This window comes from Pieris brassicae, chromosome 1 (assembly GCF_905147105.1).
Source record: "Pieris brassicae chromosome 1, ilPieBrab1.1, whole genome shotgun sequence".
Lineage (NCBI taxonomy): Eukaryota > Metazoa > Arthropoda > Insecta > Lepidoptera > Pieridae > Pieris > Pieris brassicae.
In genome coordinates, this window is record NC_059665.1 from 23,372,402 (window position 1) to 23,386,972 (window position 14,571).

Below are 14,571 nucleotides of genomic sequence, written 5' to 3' on the forward strand. Positions count from 1 at the left end.
GCCACGCTTTTGAAAGCTCGGAACTATTAAATGTCTGGAAGCCTCCCAAGATTCACAGTTTCGTGTATAATTCTGCAGTTAATTTATCTTCTTTATTATCATTGAACAGTTCATTAGTTATAAAACAGTTTTATTATTTTAATACCAAATCAGTGGAAACCTGGTTATATATTGTCAACAATTATTGTGCTCGATTAGAAAAGATTTCTAGGTATACGCAAAACTACGATACATATACTTAATTATACATTATTTTGGAGCAACTAGACCCACGACTGTTATAAATTTTTTAGCATAAAATGTCATAGTTTTCAGAAGTTTTCCCTGAGTACATAAGTAGAAATATACGATTGTTTTATATTTACATATACAATAAACATAATTTTGTTATGAAATAGTAACAGACGTCACTAGATTCATTACAAACAATAAATAATTGAGGTATGTAGTGATAAAATTTATTTGTATTATTACTCAGAAGTTACAAATAAAATTACCATAATTTCTATTAAAGTGTTGTCTGAGCCATTTCCTAAACAGACAGTCAACCTTACTCGTCGATATAGCTAGTAATTGCTCCTTAATTAATATTTAATAGTAGGCTTAGTAAATGATGTCTGTAATTCCCGAACGCGAATTTAGGTGATTAGGGTCTTCCTGAAGATGTATTCAAATTAACGTTAATTAAATTGAACTAATTTAACTTTATGATGGTAATGGTTATATTGGTAAATTGACAGTTAAGTAGATGAATTTACTCTCGCACTGTTTTCATTGAGCCAGCATTTCAGTCGCACAGATAGTAAAAGCCCATTGGTCCAAACTTGCGGTTTGACACACCAGATAGCTTGTGTCGACAAATTTTTATACAATTTTAGTAATCGACTCTCTACATTCACTACTGTTAAGGCATCTACTACTCGACTAAGCCCCCAGGCTAACGCTTCTGTTGTGGACTATACAATTGATACTCCGATTTGCTATATTATTCGTTATAGGCGTATCAAAAGTATTTCGAAGAAACTTTGATTTACATTTTCACGGCCCTACCTTTCTTAAAAGTTTAGCAAGTGTTATAAACAATTATATGTTAGATATATATATAACTTGTCTAAATTCAATATACATTGTAATACTTTGATTCGTGCTAAGGTCAATACAAAAGGAACTCCTTTGTAAATATTTAAAATATTTGTAAGTTTAAAATATTTTGAAACCTTTAAAGCTGTCGAGTTAAAAGGCAATACAATTTCAATACTTTATAAAATAAAGTTGTACGAGCTCCGGGTTTGGAATTCCGTACCCAGCCTCTTGCAACTTCCCTCGGGACAGGCTGAACCTTACCTCAGCTTATCATTTTAAACTTATTAAATCTATAAAAGAAAATAGTTTTTATAATAGTTATTAAGTATTTTATGTACTTATTTGAATTATACTGGTTATAACCGTGTTAATTGTAATGTATCGAAGTAATCTGGTGTCGAAGTGAAATTTTATAAAATTAACGTGTTTGAATGAGCTAAAGTCCGAAAATATTTCTACAGTCTTAGACACATATTTACTTGTAAAACGGTATGTATGAAATAGAAACGACCATATTTAAATTGAATAAGTCTTTTCTTTCACAAGCGTTTTATATTTGTATTACATATGTTTTATGATACAACATAATAAAATTTAAGTTTGTATTAATGTTACATTTATGTATTACTAAAGAAGGTAGATCTGTAAGCCTTTACAAAGTAAGCTTCTTACGTTAGAAGCCACAAAAATACAAGAACTTTATCGCGAAAGATGTACCGCAACTTGACAGGGGCGTTATTGGGTTAAATGATTTGATCTGATACTAAGCGAATAGGATTTGCGGTATTCTCCGACATAAAGACAAATTTCTAAGGAAAAAATATGGTGTGAAAACATAATTTATAACAAATGAAATTTTTAAATAACAGAGAACTTGAATTTATTTCAATAATTCATCTTATCATCATCAACTTATTATTATTAATAAATAATAATATTATTTTAAATAATCAATAATGATAATTAGAACATACATACCTCCAACTTAATTTACTCGTTATAAGGGAAATATATATTTCACAAATGAAGGCTTCACAAATGTAAATCAAATTGATTACTAAATTAGATCCCATGTGAATTGTCCTATTATGTTTCAGTTACATGTATTGAGCAGTATGCGTAGAATAGAACAAATATTTGTTCTGGACATAGTTTAAAGGGTACAAAAGACATGCACTTTTCTTAAAGAATATTTTACATAACCTTTTTGCGAGCTTCACCCTTGAAAGGCCGCAAATATGTAAAATATGGCGCTAAATTTCAGAATATGACGGACGCAATAGGCAATCTAAAATGAATCTTATGAAACTAAAGTAGGGTATTTTTTAGCTAGTAGTAGTAGTCGTGTTGATAGATATTATATAGTAAGTTTTAGTTTCAAAAGACTATAATTTTGTTATAACAATATCTCTAACAGTTAAGTAAGATCTATTAAAGATATTGCTGTTCTGTATACTTTAACTCCGGTTTGTTTCTATCGCAGTTAGGTTAAGTGGGAAATTCGTTGCATTTAAATCAAAGCCTATCTCATTACGTATAAAAATAGCTCATTAAGTATAATTAATCATTGACACGCTATTTCAATAAAGCTTCACCAATTATTTCGAATCGAATAAGTGGTAAAATCATTTAGTAGTCCGTCTAATTCTCTACTCGAATTTGACCAATTTGACGAATTTGACGATTTTGAACCTATTTGACCATATCCAATTTCACATTGCGGTATATTTGCTTATCTATCTATATATTGGAGACTAATACTCTACGTCAATATCGAAGCTGAAAAAACTCAAAAGTACTAAATCTTATGGGCTTGTAGTCTAGTCTTAAATGCAGTGTCATGTGTCACTTCTGCAGTCTATTCTGCAACTTAAACATAGGAGAAAAGGATATTCATACAAGTTAAGGTATAGATATTAATTTGTACGCTCTTTACTTTAAGGTCCTTCAAGAAAAGAGCGTACAAATTCTTAAAAGGCCGGCAGCGCACTCGCGAGCCCTCTGACATTGAGAGTGTCCATGGGCGGCGGTATCACTTAACATCAGGTGAGCCTCCTGCCCGTTTGCCCCCTATTTTATAAAAAAAAAAAAAGTTCATGCAATCGCTGTTGGAAAAGTTTTCGTACGATAATCTCGCGCTGTCTAACAATTTAGTTTCTTTAAAAAGTATTTTAGAATATTGTATTACGATATCGAGTTATTTGTCTAAAGGAAATTCTAGATCGACTTCCAAATATTCTATTAACATTCAAGACGGGATCCTTTTGAGTAAATTCAAATAGCTCCTGAAGTAGGCCTATTCTTTCGGCACCTTTTCAAATTCTCATTGTAAATTCAATATTTAAGTCTAGTGAATGCTTTCGAAGCCATTGTTGAAGGCACAATATAGATTCCCGAACTTAACGTTTATGTTATGAGTTTCAGTGTCGGGCATTGTATTTGACGAGCCGTAACGTTTTTAGAATAAAGCTTCCTAAATGAACACCTCTTAGTAAAGCAATTGAACGGAAAACGTACATCACTCACACTCTAAGGTTGTGCAGAGTAGTAAACTATATATGAAATTTACTATGCCATAAACAATTGGTACCGATGTAAGGAAACCTCGTAGAACAAAGTCGTAATATCGACGCTCCCTTAATTATAATTAAGATTAATTAACTCATAATATCAGGGAGAAGAGCTAAAATGGGTTGATAAATAATGAGGTCTTCTTCATAACTCAGACCCTCTTTTTCAAGTTCTTTAAGCGTGTGATTCTCACCCTTCTGGTTGTGTCTTTGCACCCTAGCTGCTACTTACGAATATAATTTTCTTTCGTTCATCTGTGATCTATGTATTGTTTGTTATAATTTTCATCTACAGATAGATTACCATATTTAACTTAGATATATAAATGTGAATATCGTATTCAAATTTACCTGCATATAAATCTCGTGTGGCTGTTGCGCTCGCATCTTCCTCGATAACAGCTCGACTAGTGTTTAGCTACTATGACAAATATTTACAAAATAATGTTATTTAATTTAGCTTAAAAATACCTAAACTCAATATTAACAGGAACTAATTAATATTAGTGAGTTTTACAAACAGAAACGCTTCGATAAGATATTTATCGGGAAAACATTTTTTTTACGCTGATAAATTTTTTCATCCTTCAAAAATTTGGAAAATTCACGACTGAGCTCATCAATACTGAAATGTATCCTTCAGGACTACAAGGTCTCTAATTGTAAAGTCTCTGGTTTTCCCAATTATTGAAGAGAGTCAAATATGACGTACATATAGTGATATGTATCGGTTTTATTAGAAGCTGTTCCGCGACAGCGCTCTAATAATACAGGCGAGAACGACAGTGCGAGACAAATGGCTATAGAATAAGCGGTAGACAATTATTTAATTTTAATTAAAAACAAATAACCTAACGTATTTTTTCTTTCACTAAAGGTCACTTATATTTTTATTAAATTATATTTCTATTTATTATTTGTATTATTTTACCTTATTCTTTTTTTTACGTTGTATAATTGTAAATGGGCCGTGCAAACCGATAAATAATGTATGAATATTTCTGTGTAAATAATTGTAAAATTGTAGCAGAATTAAACATTAAATAACCGTCAGCATCATGTAGCATAATTATTACTGTTATTGCTGCAAGTCTGCGATATCCATACTTTTTTTAGTTCAATGTTAAAACTTTACTGCTCAAAAAATTGTAACTATAAAATTATTAGTTCAGTAACAAGTGGTATTAGAATTTTGAAAGGTATGTTTAGAAAAAAAAATGCAAGCAATGTTGCAATAATTCTTATATGATTAACATAAAATAAACTTGTATGTTCTTAGGCGCTGATGAAATGGCCCCAACATGTATGATGAGACACAGCGAAATGCATTCCGCGAGCTATTCTGCGGAAACATCTTCAATACTCGTGAATACGTCGTGAGTCAGATACAATTTGTTTTAAATCCCGTAAGCTTATGCTGTACTCTATCCGTAACTTATACGATTTCCCCGAATGTGTTAAAGCGTGGCGGCTTTTTGTTTTGTCTAAAGTAAACAGAGTTCAACAGGATTTGATAATTGCCCCTCAACGATCTTCTAACTTAATAATAAATTATGTTTTTATACCTAACTGTATTATAATATGGTGATATTGTTTTAAGTGGTCTATGCATTTACTCTTTGGTATCGGACATCTAAAACTCCGCAAGTTCTAGTTTTTATTTCATTACAACCAGAATAATACATATATCTGATTTAAAATTACAAAACGGTCTCTCCTTCATGATTTTCTCAATTGAGAAGCAAAAACAAGTTTAGTTGCCATAACATATGAAGTCTTGCCGAATGGCGACCGGAAGCTGAATACAAGTTGAAGCAAGTATGTCATACGTTCTTGTAATTAATTTCCGGCAAAGCCTTTGCCGCGGGCTCCACGTAACCTGGTTAGGGAGCTTCACACTTAGTGAACCGATGATGCTATTACTATCGTAATTAATATGATCCTACGTAATACATTACGTTATTTATAATAAAGTTTTGTATTATTAATAAAAAAATATTCTACAAGTAATACGATTTTCGTTTAGTTTTTATAAATATATTTTATTATCTGTTCGTGTATGTTATGTTTGCCTATAATATACAAGTTTTAATGTATATTGGTATACAATATACAGGTGTGCTGAACATTGGCAAGCCTTTATAAATAAATAAAAAGTGATAATTAAATACGATCTTAATAAGTTGTAACTTGGATACAGAGGATGTCAATTTTACATTGGCCTTCTCATTGTCTTAACGTAATTCCTGTATTACTTAAAGAAAACACTTTTTTAACGGATTGAAGCTATGTATTATTATAAACATATAATTATTTTACATAATTTTGAATTTTCCCGACGTTTCGCGTGCTTTACAGCGTGCGTGGTCACTGTATTTTCTCTCTCTTCAATCAGTAGCTCATGTCTGAGCGTCGTGTTCAGCATCAAAAAATCTGGAGTGGTCAATATGTTTCCACCGGTTTCTGTCCAATGCCTCTCTAGTAACAGTGTATAGTTTAACGGACGATGAGTGTCTCACTTGATTGTTCCATCTGGTTGGGGAACGGCCACGTGATCTTTTGCCTTCAGTACTTTCTACAGTTTCTCCAGGTTCTCATCTCCTCTGCGCATTGTATGGCTCAAATATGATATAATTCCCTGTTGGCATATGGTAGACAGGCGACTCCATATGCAAAGTTAAGTCAGAATTGATGTGTTGGTGCGCTTCGCAATCCACACTATTCTTAGCATTCGCCACCAGCCAATTTATTTACGTTTTTACGCCATACAGGAACAAATTATTTAATTTTACAAGTCCAAAACTAAAAAGGAATTTTAAAATATTTGCATATTTAAAAATTAATATAATGTTATCAAAAAGTAATTCTGATTTGTACACTGCGTTTAATTAATATAGTAAGCAATCCATTAATTATTCATGACATACGCAGATTACAGACTAATTTCACTAATTGTGTTAGTTTGTATATTACATAATATTGAATTACCATCCTGAGGAGAAAATCGTAGAAGTAGTCTTGTAGCTGTCAAAAGGTTATTCTATTACCGCAGTAATTTGTTTTTTTTAAATATTTTTGTAATGCTGGAAGGTTAAAAATATTAAACGCAGTTCAACACTATACTTAAAATATTCTGAGTCTAGGAATACACAGAACATGATAGATTAGAGGATAATGATAGTTGACTTAATACAATGACAGTTGACATAATACAAACGTATGTATAGAATGTGATTGGATGAAATGAATTTATTACATTATTTACACAGTTCTCATTACGGCAGTCGTGGTTACCAAAATGCGTTGCGTTAAATAATTGTTTTATTTGCCGTATTGGTAACTTGGTTGGTACTTCACGAATACTTAAGATGTATAAATTAATAAATAACAAACGACATTACTGACTTGAAAATACCTACTGTTATTTATATGCCCAGATTACAGCTCTTATAAGGTATATCACTTAGAATTAAATATTGTGAAACAATAATAAAGTAATGTATATATAATAATTTTATTACATATTTACAAATGATACATTAAATTCATTGTATAAAATATCACAAAAGGTATTTTTAATGATCTTAATTTGCCATGAATGCTCTCCGGTTGAGTATTTATATGAACACATTATATCGTCACCAAATGGCTATTCTTTGTTGCGAATCAATTAATTAGTATTGAAATACTTTAGCAACTAATTAAAAAGCAATAAAGTATTACAATATAAAAAATGTATGAGACAGATGTTAGTTAGCAGTGCCATCTAATGTAGTTGTCATGTTATAGTTTAGTGGTATCCGTAGCCAAGACCGTGGCCGTAACCGCCGTAGCCAAGACCTCCGTAACCGGCAGCTGAGGAGCCGTAGTAGCCGTTTCCGTATGAGCCGTATCCACCTAGAAATATATATTCAATACTATAGCAATGTTTATACGCTGTAAATTTCGCTATGAATTTAGACAATCGTCCATGGTTCTCAAAGAATCTGTGTTGTCAAAAACTGTATGGAAAATCGATGCATTGAGAAACCTGATAATGATTTTATAATCAATTACTGGTTTAAGAATAATTACCGTATCCTCCGTAACTTCCGTAACCTCCGAGACCTCCGAGACCGTGGCTACCGTATCCTCCGTAACCACCAAGACCGCTGTAACCGGTGTGGTCAGTAGTGTAGGAAACTTTGCTTACTGCAACGGGTGCTGAAAAAAGAAATCTATGTTATTTCTAATAATAAATATGTATATATATATGTAAGTGTTTGTCCAAGTGATTAACAATTTTTGGTCACTTTTTACATATTTCCTTTTGATTCATGTGTTTGTTTAAAGTAAAACATCGATACCAAGGTGTATTCAAAGTATATGTTAATGCAACAACATGAAAAAAGTTAAGTAAAAGTAGGCATTGAGTCACAAACGATTGCGATCAATGAAAACACGAAATTCAATGTTAGATTGTTCAATGTTAAGGCCGCGGTGACTACGCAAAAACAAACTTACCGCATGATCGATTACAATTTTGTTAGAATGTACATTTTGGTATAAAAGATAGGTTTTATAGGAGGGCGTTTACTTCATGTTGCGTAAAATATATTGCATTAAAAATACTCCTCATTCCCTAACGTTTGGTGTAGTGTTTTATTTTTGGAATTATTTCTATCAACAAGTTCAACAGCAAATTTATTTACCTAATTATTTCATAACATGTATGCGTACGCCTATTACATAACAAAAGAAGGTATCTTATATCTGTCTGTTCGGAACTGTAATCTGTAAAGTATGTAGACGTGAAATTAAAAAATATTTCATATAAACTTTCACCTGGAAGAAAGTTCGTAAAATTGTTGAATTTTTCATTACTCTTGCTTTGGGATTCTTGTTGTTCTCAGTACAATTTTGAAATAACAGTGAACATTGTGATACATTTACAGTGAAACCTGAGTTTTCTCAAATAACTTTACTGTAAGGATTTTTTTTTATGCGTGCGTTTGGACTTGATAAAGTTAATGGTTTTTATTCGAATTCAACGAAAATAATACATCATGCTATTTTAAACATGTACAAAAATATTCTTTCATAAAATTTAATTCATTTTTACCCGTAATGGCATTTTGCTTTCTGAAAAAATAAAAGTGGTATTTGAATCAAAAACATTTTTAAGTTTTTTTAATGGAGCCTTAGACCTCTGTATATGCTAAATTAACTCAGAGAAAACGATCTAAATATTAAAAAGAAAATATTTTGAAGTCTATTCATTTACCTATACACCAACGAATAAGTTAAAACCTCTTAAATTTTTCATTTGTTGCATTTATGATTTTGTAAGTTAATCAAAATTCCTGGCAATTCTTTGAACAAAAAGTAAACATGTTGTGTGCTGTCAGTATAATTATCTAATCAGGCGCGTGTCGATTTACATAAGAACTAATGACATAGGTGAATAATGACAATGTGTCAAGGGTGGCATACTTCCCACGTCTTTAATCTACCAATGTTGAGGAAATTTATACCAACTTCCGAAGTGCAGATATCTCAACCTCAACTTATAATATCTTGGCTACAATTATTAAATTAAAGAGGTAAATCGGTTATAATGAACTATGTATATATACGCTGCCGTTATAATAATAACTAGAACTTAATTTTAGTTTTTAAATTCCAATCCTCAAATTTTTTTTTAATCACAGGTCAATAGCACTTTGGTTGGTCCGTACGCAATAGACCAAAACCTTTCAAAGGGATAGAAGAATATTGAACGACTTATTCTCACGATATGCAATAAGTATAAAGCCACAGATGCGTTGCGAGTTTTCATCGTGATAATAAAGCTAAATTATCCCTGATTTTCTTAAGAAAACGAGATCAAAAAACTATTTATTGGCCTATTGGAGTACATAACTGAAACACCCGCCTAGAATGTATCCATGACAAACGTAGTAAAATATATAATGAAACAGGTATGATAATGCAAAATGAGAGTGAATCTTTTTAAACTAATCCTAACTGATTCTAACAATTATTGCCGTTTTATTGCAGCCCCGCCTTTGTTTGCTCCGCAATTTATACGACAGTTCGAGCTTAATCGGTTCCTAGATTCCGAATTAAGGCGAATAATTAACTCGCGACAAGCAATACACATTATTTACTGTTTTATATGTACTTACTTATTATTAAATGTACTTTTTGCTGACATAGATGATGTTACTATAACAAATATAAAATAATTGCAGCAAATATTTGTAATATGCACTTATAATAATAACAATAACGTCATTATTCGTAATTAACACATTGTATTAGTTTCGTAAGTTTTAGTTGGCCTGTCGACCGTGTCTAACTATCCTTACTGTACGTTATTGCTTTTAATTGGCAATGAATAAAATTAGTAGTTCGTTAGGATTTGCAAATCGAGCTGTTCAATTTCTTTGCGAGTACATTAATTAGTTGCCGTTTGTACGAAGTGAACTCTCGCTTAGCAAGAAAAATATATTAACGCCTTTTGAGGACCATTCGTTTAATAAGTGTCTGTTAGAGGGAACGAGAAATATAAACGGTGATAGTGGCGTATTTAGATGAATATCTCGGGCTGAGTAGTTTGTTTTCCATTATTCCTACTGATCTAGAAAATATAATCGACGTACCGTAACCACCGTATCCTCCGTATCCGCCGTATCCACCACCGTATCCGCCGTATCCGCCGTAACCTCCATTACCAGCGTAGCCTAGTCCGCTGTAGCCACCATAACCACCGAGTCCAGAGCCGGCAAGGCCACTGTAGCCAAGACCCCCATAACCGAGACCGGCAACACCGCGCTTCTCGGTCTTCTTCGCTTCTTCAGCGGACACTGCCGCGACGGCAAGAGCAACTACAATCTGAAATTCACATTTATTATGAAGTATTGAATATAGCTGAATAATTTGCCTCAATAGCATTTACTTTGTATCATTCAATATCAAAGATATATTATATTTATAAATAAAACCCCATGTTATTTTGCAATAGCCACAAACTGCATAAGTACATTGAATCTGATAAGGCGTAACGCATTGACTCACACTTGGCCTTCGCCGCAGGATATCCCTTGAGTAAACACAGTGTTCAGTTATATTACAGATACCATTAATTATAGCTGTCGAATTTCCATACAAAAATACACTTAAGTTAACCTATAAACTACCTTCGAGAACTTTTTGGCACTTGCGTAAATAATTTTAATGATAAGTAGAATGTTTGAAAATATTTTTAAAGTAAATAATAAGATAAATAATTAAGAAAATTAATTCATTGAGTTAACTCCAGTTATTTAAATACTATTTGATAAACAAAGGATATTTGTTCTAAAGGGTTAAGCAATAATTGATAAAATCTGTAAGCAAGAAGCGCAGTTCCCGACAAAGAATTACCCTGTTGATACCTAATTACTGGATAACTATTTCGCACAATAGCTATTGTCTAGATTGCTTCATCCATTGTTAGTTAAATTGTACCGGCAGTTAGTACTGTTCAGCTAAGCTTCATTTATGGGTGGACATTTCTTATATTGATGAGACACGAATTAATGTTTAAGATTTGATAAACATAATAATTGCACAACATAATTGAATTGTCAACAATTTTAAGAAAATATTGTTTTTCCCTGAATTTAAAAACCAACAACTAGGATAGTTTGTCAAAAAATTAAAAAAACAATTAAACGATCGATATGGTTCAATGTAAATCCATCCATGAGGTACTTACCAAGAATTTCATGTTGTCTATAGTACTGTACACTGAGTGACTGATGCCTGAAGCTGCACACTGACAGCTTTTATACCACGAATTGTGGTTGGAGTAGTCAAGGACTAACCGTTATTGTTATAATTTTAATACGTCTGTGAGAATATACGAATTTACGCTTCAATCACATCGTTACTTTTGAAAATGAGTTTAGTAGCGTATATTTGTATTACAAAAACAAATATCATAAATATTTCCTTCGAAAATATTGAAAGCTATTTAAGTTTTTCATATTTTTTAAATTTATTATTGCTTAATATATATATATATATATATATATATATATATATATACACATTAAACACCACTAAGGGGTTTAGCCTTGGTGTTTGAAGGGCTGTCACTACAGTACAAATGTCTGTAAATTCCTTATAAACAAAAAAAGTTAAAAAAATACAATCGATACAAAAAAATAAACTAACAGAGAGAAGAAAAACGATTCAATCTTAATTTACAAAGTTACATGGAATTTATTGATAATAAATTCAGAAAATAATGCTCACTACACCATTTAATCACTATAGCTTTGCTAAAATATAGAGGTCAGGGGAAACTCTAACAACTTGTTAAAGAAAAACAATTTCCCAAAGCAAAAAGTCAAGTGGAAAAACGATGTCTTCCCGCTCAAGTTTTTGCGAAAAGCCTCATTTTGTCAACACGAGAGAAAATAATGATGTAGTTTTTAAAATACACGAAGAAATAAGAGAGGTTATAATTATAATTGTTGTATAACCTCCGTTGCTGCGTCTGTTTGTCTATCTATTTTTGGGAAAGAATAGATGACAATCTAAGAACGGCGTTATGTGTATATTGTGTGATTTGAGATTAATTGGCGGATTTATCAGTTGAACTAGGACTGAGGACTCATTGAAATTTATTGACTTACTTAAAATATTAAACTTATTATATTTGTTCAAATCTACAGTTATTGTAACAAAATCTTTAAATCATATATCTTCAATAAAAAAATCTACAAAGATATTAAAAGCCAGGAGCACTAATTATACACAAATGTGTATGAAATATGATTTTATCTATAATTTGGTTAACAAAAACTTAAAGTTCACGTTATAACAGGTCAATTGGCGGTGGGTAGCGCAAGCGCGCAGGTGCCTAATGTACTACTTGATTTATGGTCCTTCTTCAACTGCCTTATTATTATCTATATTTATTTATTAGGAACAATGATAAAATTTGGAGATGCATCAATATATGAGAACGTTTACAAGTCAATTTCAATTATATAGCGATTAGGGTGACAAAACAAAGCTTCCTAAACATTTTCACGTTGTTGACTTATGTATTTTGGAGCTGTCACTACTACTGTGACTTATGTATATTTCCAATATTTGTGCCCCTTTTTGTGCTCATTTGACACAACGGTCTTATTTGACCCTCGTACATTAAAAATATGGAACAAATGCAGTAATTTTAGGCTAAGACCATATAAACATACATTTACTAAACATAAACATTTGTTTTCTAGATAGAACCAACAATTCTTCCTCTTCCAAATCATATAACTCAGTTAATGTTATTTTTACAAAATCCTGAAAATCCTCATCACAGGTAACGCAAATATCACGTAGATAATCGCATGTCGTAGCTAAGTGGGGAAATTGGTCAACATCCTCCACCGGAAGCAATCAACACTGATATAATTTCAAATCCTAAATCAATTTGCCTGGCTTAGGCTGCTTATAAGCTAAGGCTGAATAAACACGAAATGCCTTTACAAATTAGGTTAATCCAGTAATTTCATTATTTATGACTTCTTGTAGTGACGAGTAATTTAAACTGAATCAGTAATTATTATTTATACATTACCTCGTCACACTTTAGTTATTTTATAATTATTAAGTTTTATGTTTCCACAATTATTTTGTATTATGCAGTTACGCCTTTGGGGATTACATATATAAATTAGAAAGTTACATTTTGGTGTCATTCATTGTTAATTCAAAGACTATAAGAAATACGATTTATACAATTTTCTATAAGAAATTAGGTCTTATAACCATTTGAACTATATTTCTGTCGGAGGTATTGGCAATTTGATAGGTCAGCGTTTTAACTTGAAACGATGTTTCATTTTCAATATCATTTAATAAACAAAAGGCGTCACCCATAGAGTGATTGAGTAATTGCGTAGTAGACTCCATTTCGCTTCCTATTCGCTTTTTAGACTTTGATTTAATTGGATGTTTGTTGCTCAGTAGTAGAGTGTTTTGTTTATCCAACTAGGGGTAATCCTTCACTTCAATTTCTGCGCAAAACAATTGTTGTTAAGATTTCTAAATGCCTCATACAAATATTTTGTATAAAACACTTTCGTGTTGTTTATTATAACGGTTCGGTTTTAAAATAAATAAATACGTCGTTAACTGTTCTCCTAAGATAGAAATGTTTGTTCTTTAGAGACAATCATCATTACCAAAGGTACATAGTGTTTAAATGTAGGGGCGTATACTTTCAGGGAGATAGATAGCAGTGCAATTTAAGAGCAATCAACAGTATTAATTGACGGTACATTATGTAGCACGGTGTGAACGTATCGTAATAGAATCTAGAGCTAGCCGGCAATTATTGGAATCCTCTTACCGAATGTGTCTGCAATTCAATGCTATAAGGACCTGTTGTAATTCCAAGTCTCTCCCATTAGACTTGGTTCTCACTACTGAGAGTCGACATGACCACATGCCTCATGTAAACTCATCGTAAAATTGATTAAGAAATGATGTAATAAATGCAGTATGACCCTTATAATCTTTAACATATACCTATACATTACACATTTAGATAGAAGGATAAAAGACGTACTGGTGTCGTTTTCCTGATATATTAATTTACATAATTTTTTTAGGTATTTTTGTTCGACAATTTTGGTACCATCTTGTTGGGTTTGTATGGTATGTGTGTATTAATTGCTGTAGTCTGTTAGATTAGTTGTTATTTTTGGACTAATAGATAAATAGTAAGAATAATAATAAAATATACAAGAAATATTATTTATTGAGCAACTTAATTTAAACTAATATCATAGTTGTAATATTCACTTCAGTTTATGTGATGTATTCGGGGCTCAATTCTAGCTCAGCTAATATTCGCTTCAGTATTTGGGTATTTCAGATACTCCGA

General features: G+C 31.7%; 1 protein-coding gene across 2 annotated transcripts; it reads right to left on the reverse strand.

Annotated features, from left to right (window-relative positions):
- Positions 1-6,560: 6,560 nt before the first annotated feature.
- On the reverse strand, positions 6,561-11,425 carry LOC123715887 (keratin-associated protein 19-2-like). Of its 2 annotated transcripts, none has more exons than XM_045671246.1 (4): positions 11,395-11,425; positions 10,298-10,529; positions 7,779-7,856; positions 6,561-7,550 (listed from the first exon to the last, which is right to left on the reverse strand). In XM_045671246.1, the coding sequence occupies exons 1-4, from the start codon at positions 11,404-11,406 to the stop codon at positions 7,444-7,446; spliced, it is 429 nt and encodes a 142-aa protein (XP_045527202.1). In that variant the 5' UTR covers positions 11,407-11,425; the 3' UTR covers positions 6,561-7,443. The 2 variants fall into 2 exon arrangements, with proteins under 2 accessions (XP_045527202.1, XP_045527194.1); XM_045671238.1 differs by having other exon boundaries at positions 6,598-7,550; positions 7,728-7,856.
- Between the last annotated feature and the right edge of the window lie 3,146 nt (positions 11,426-14,571).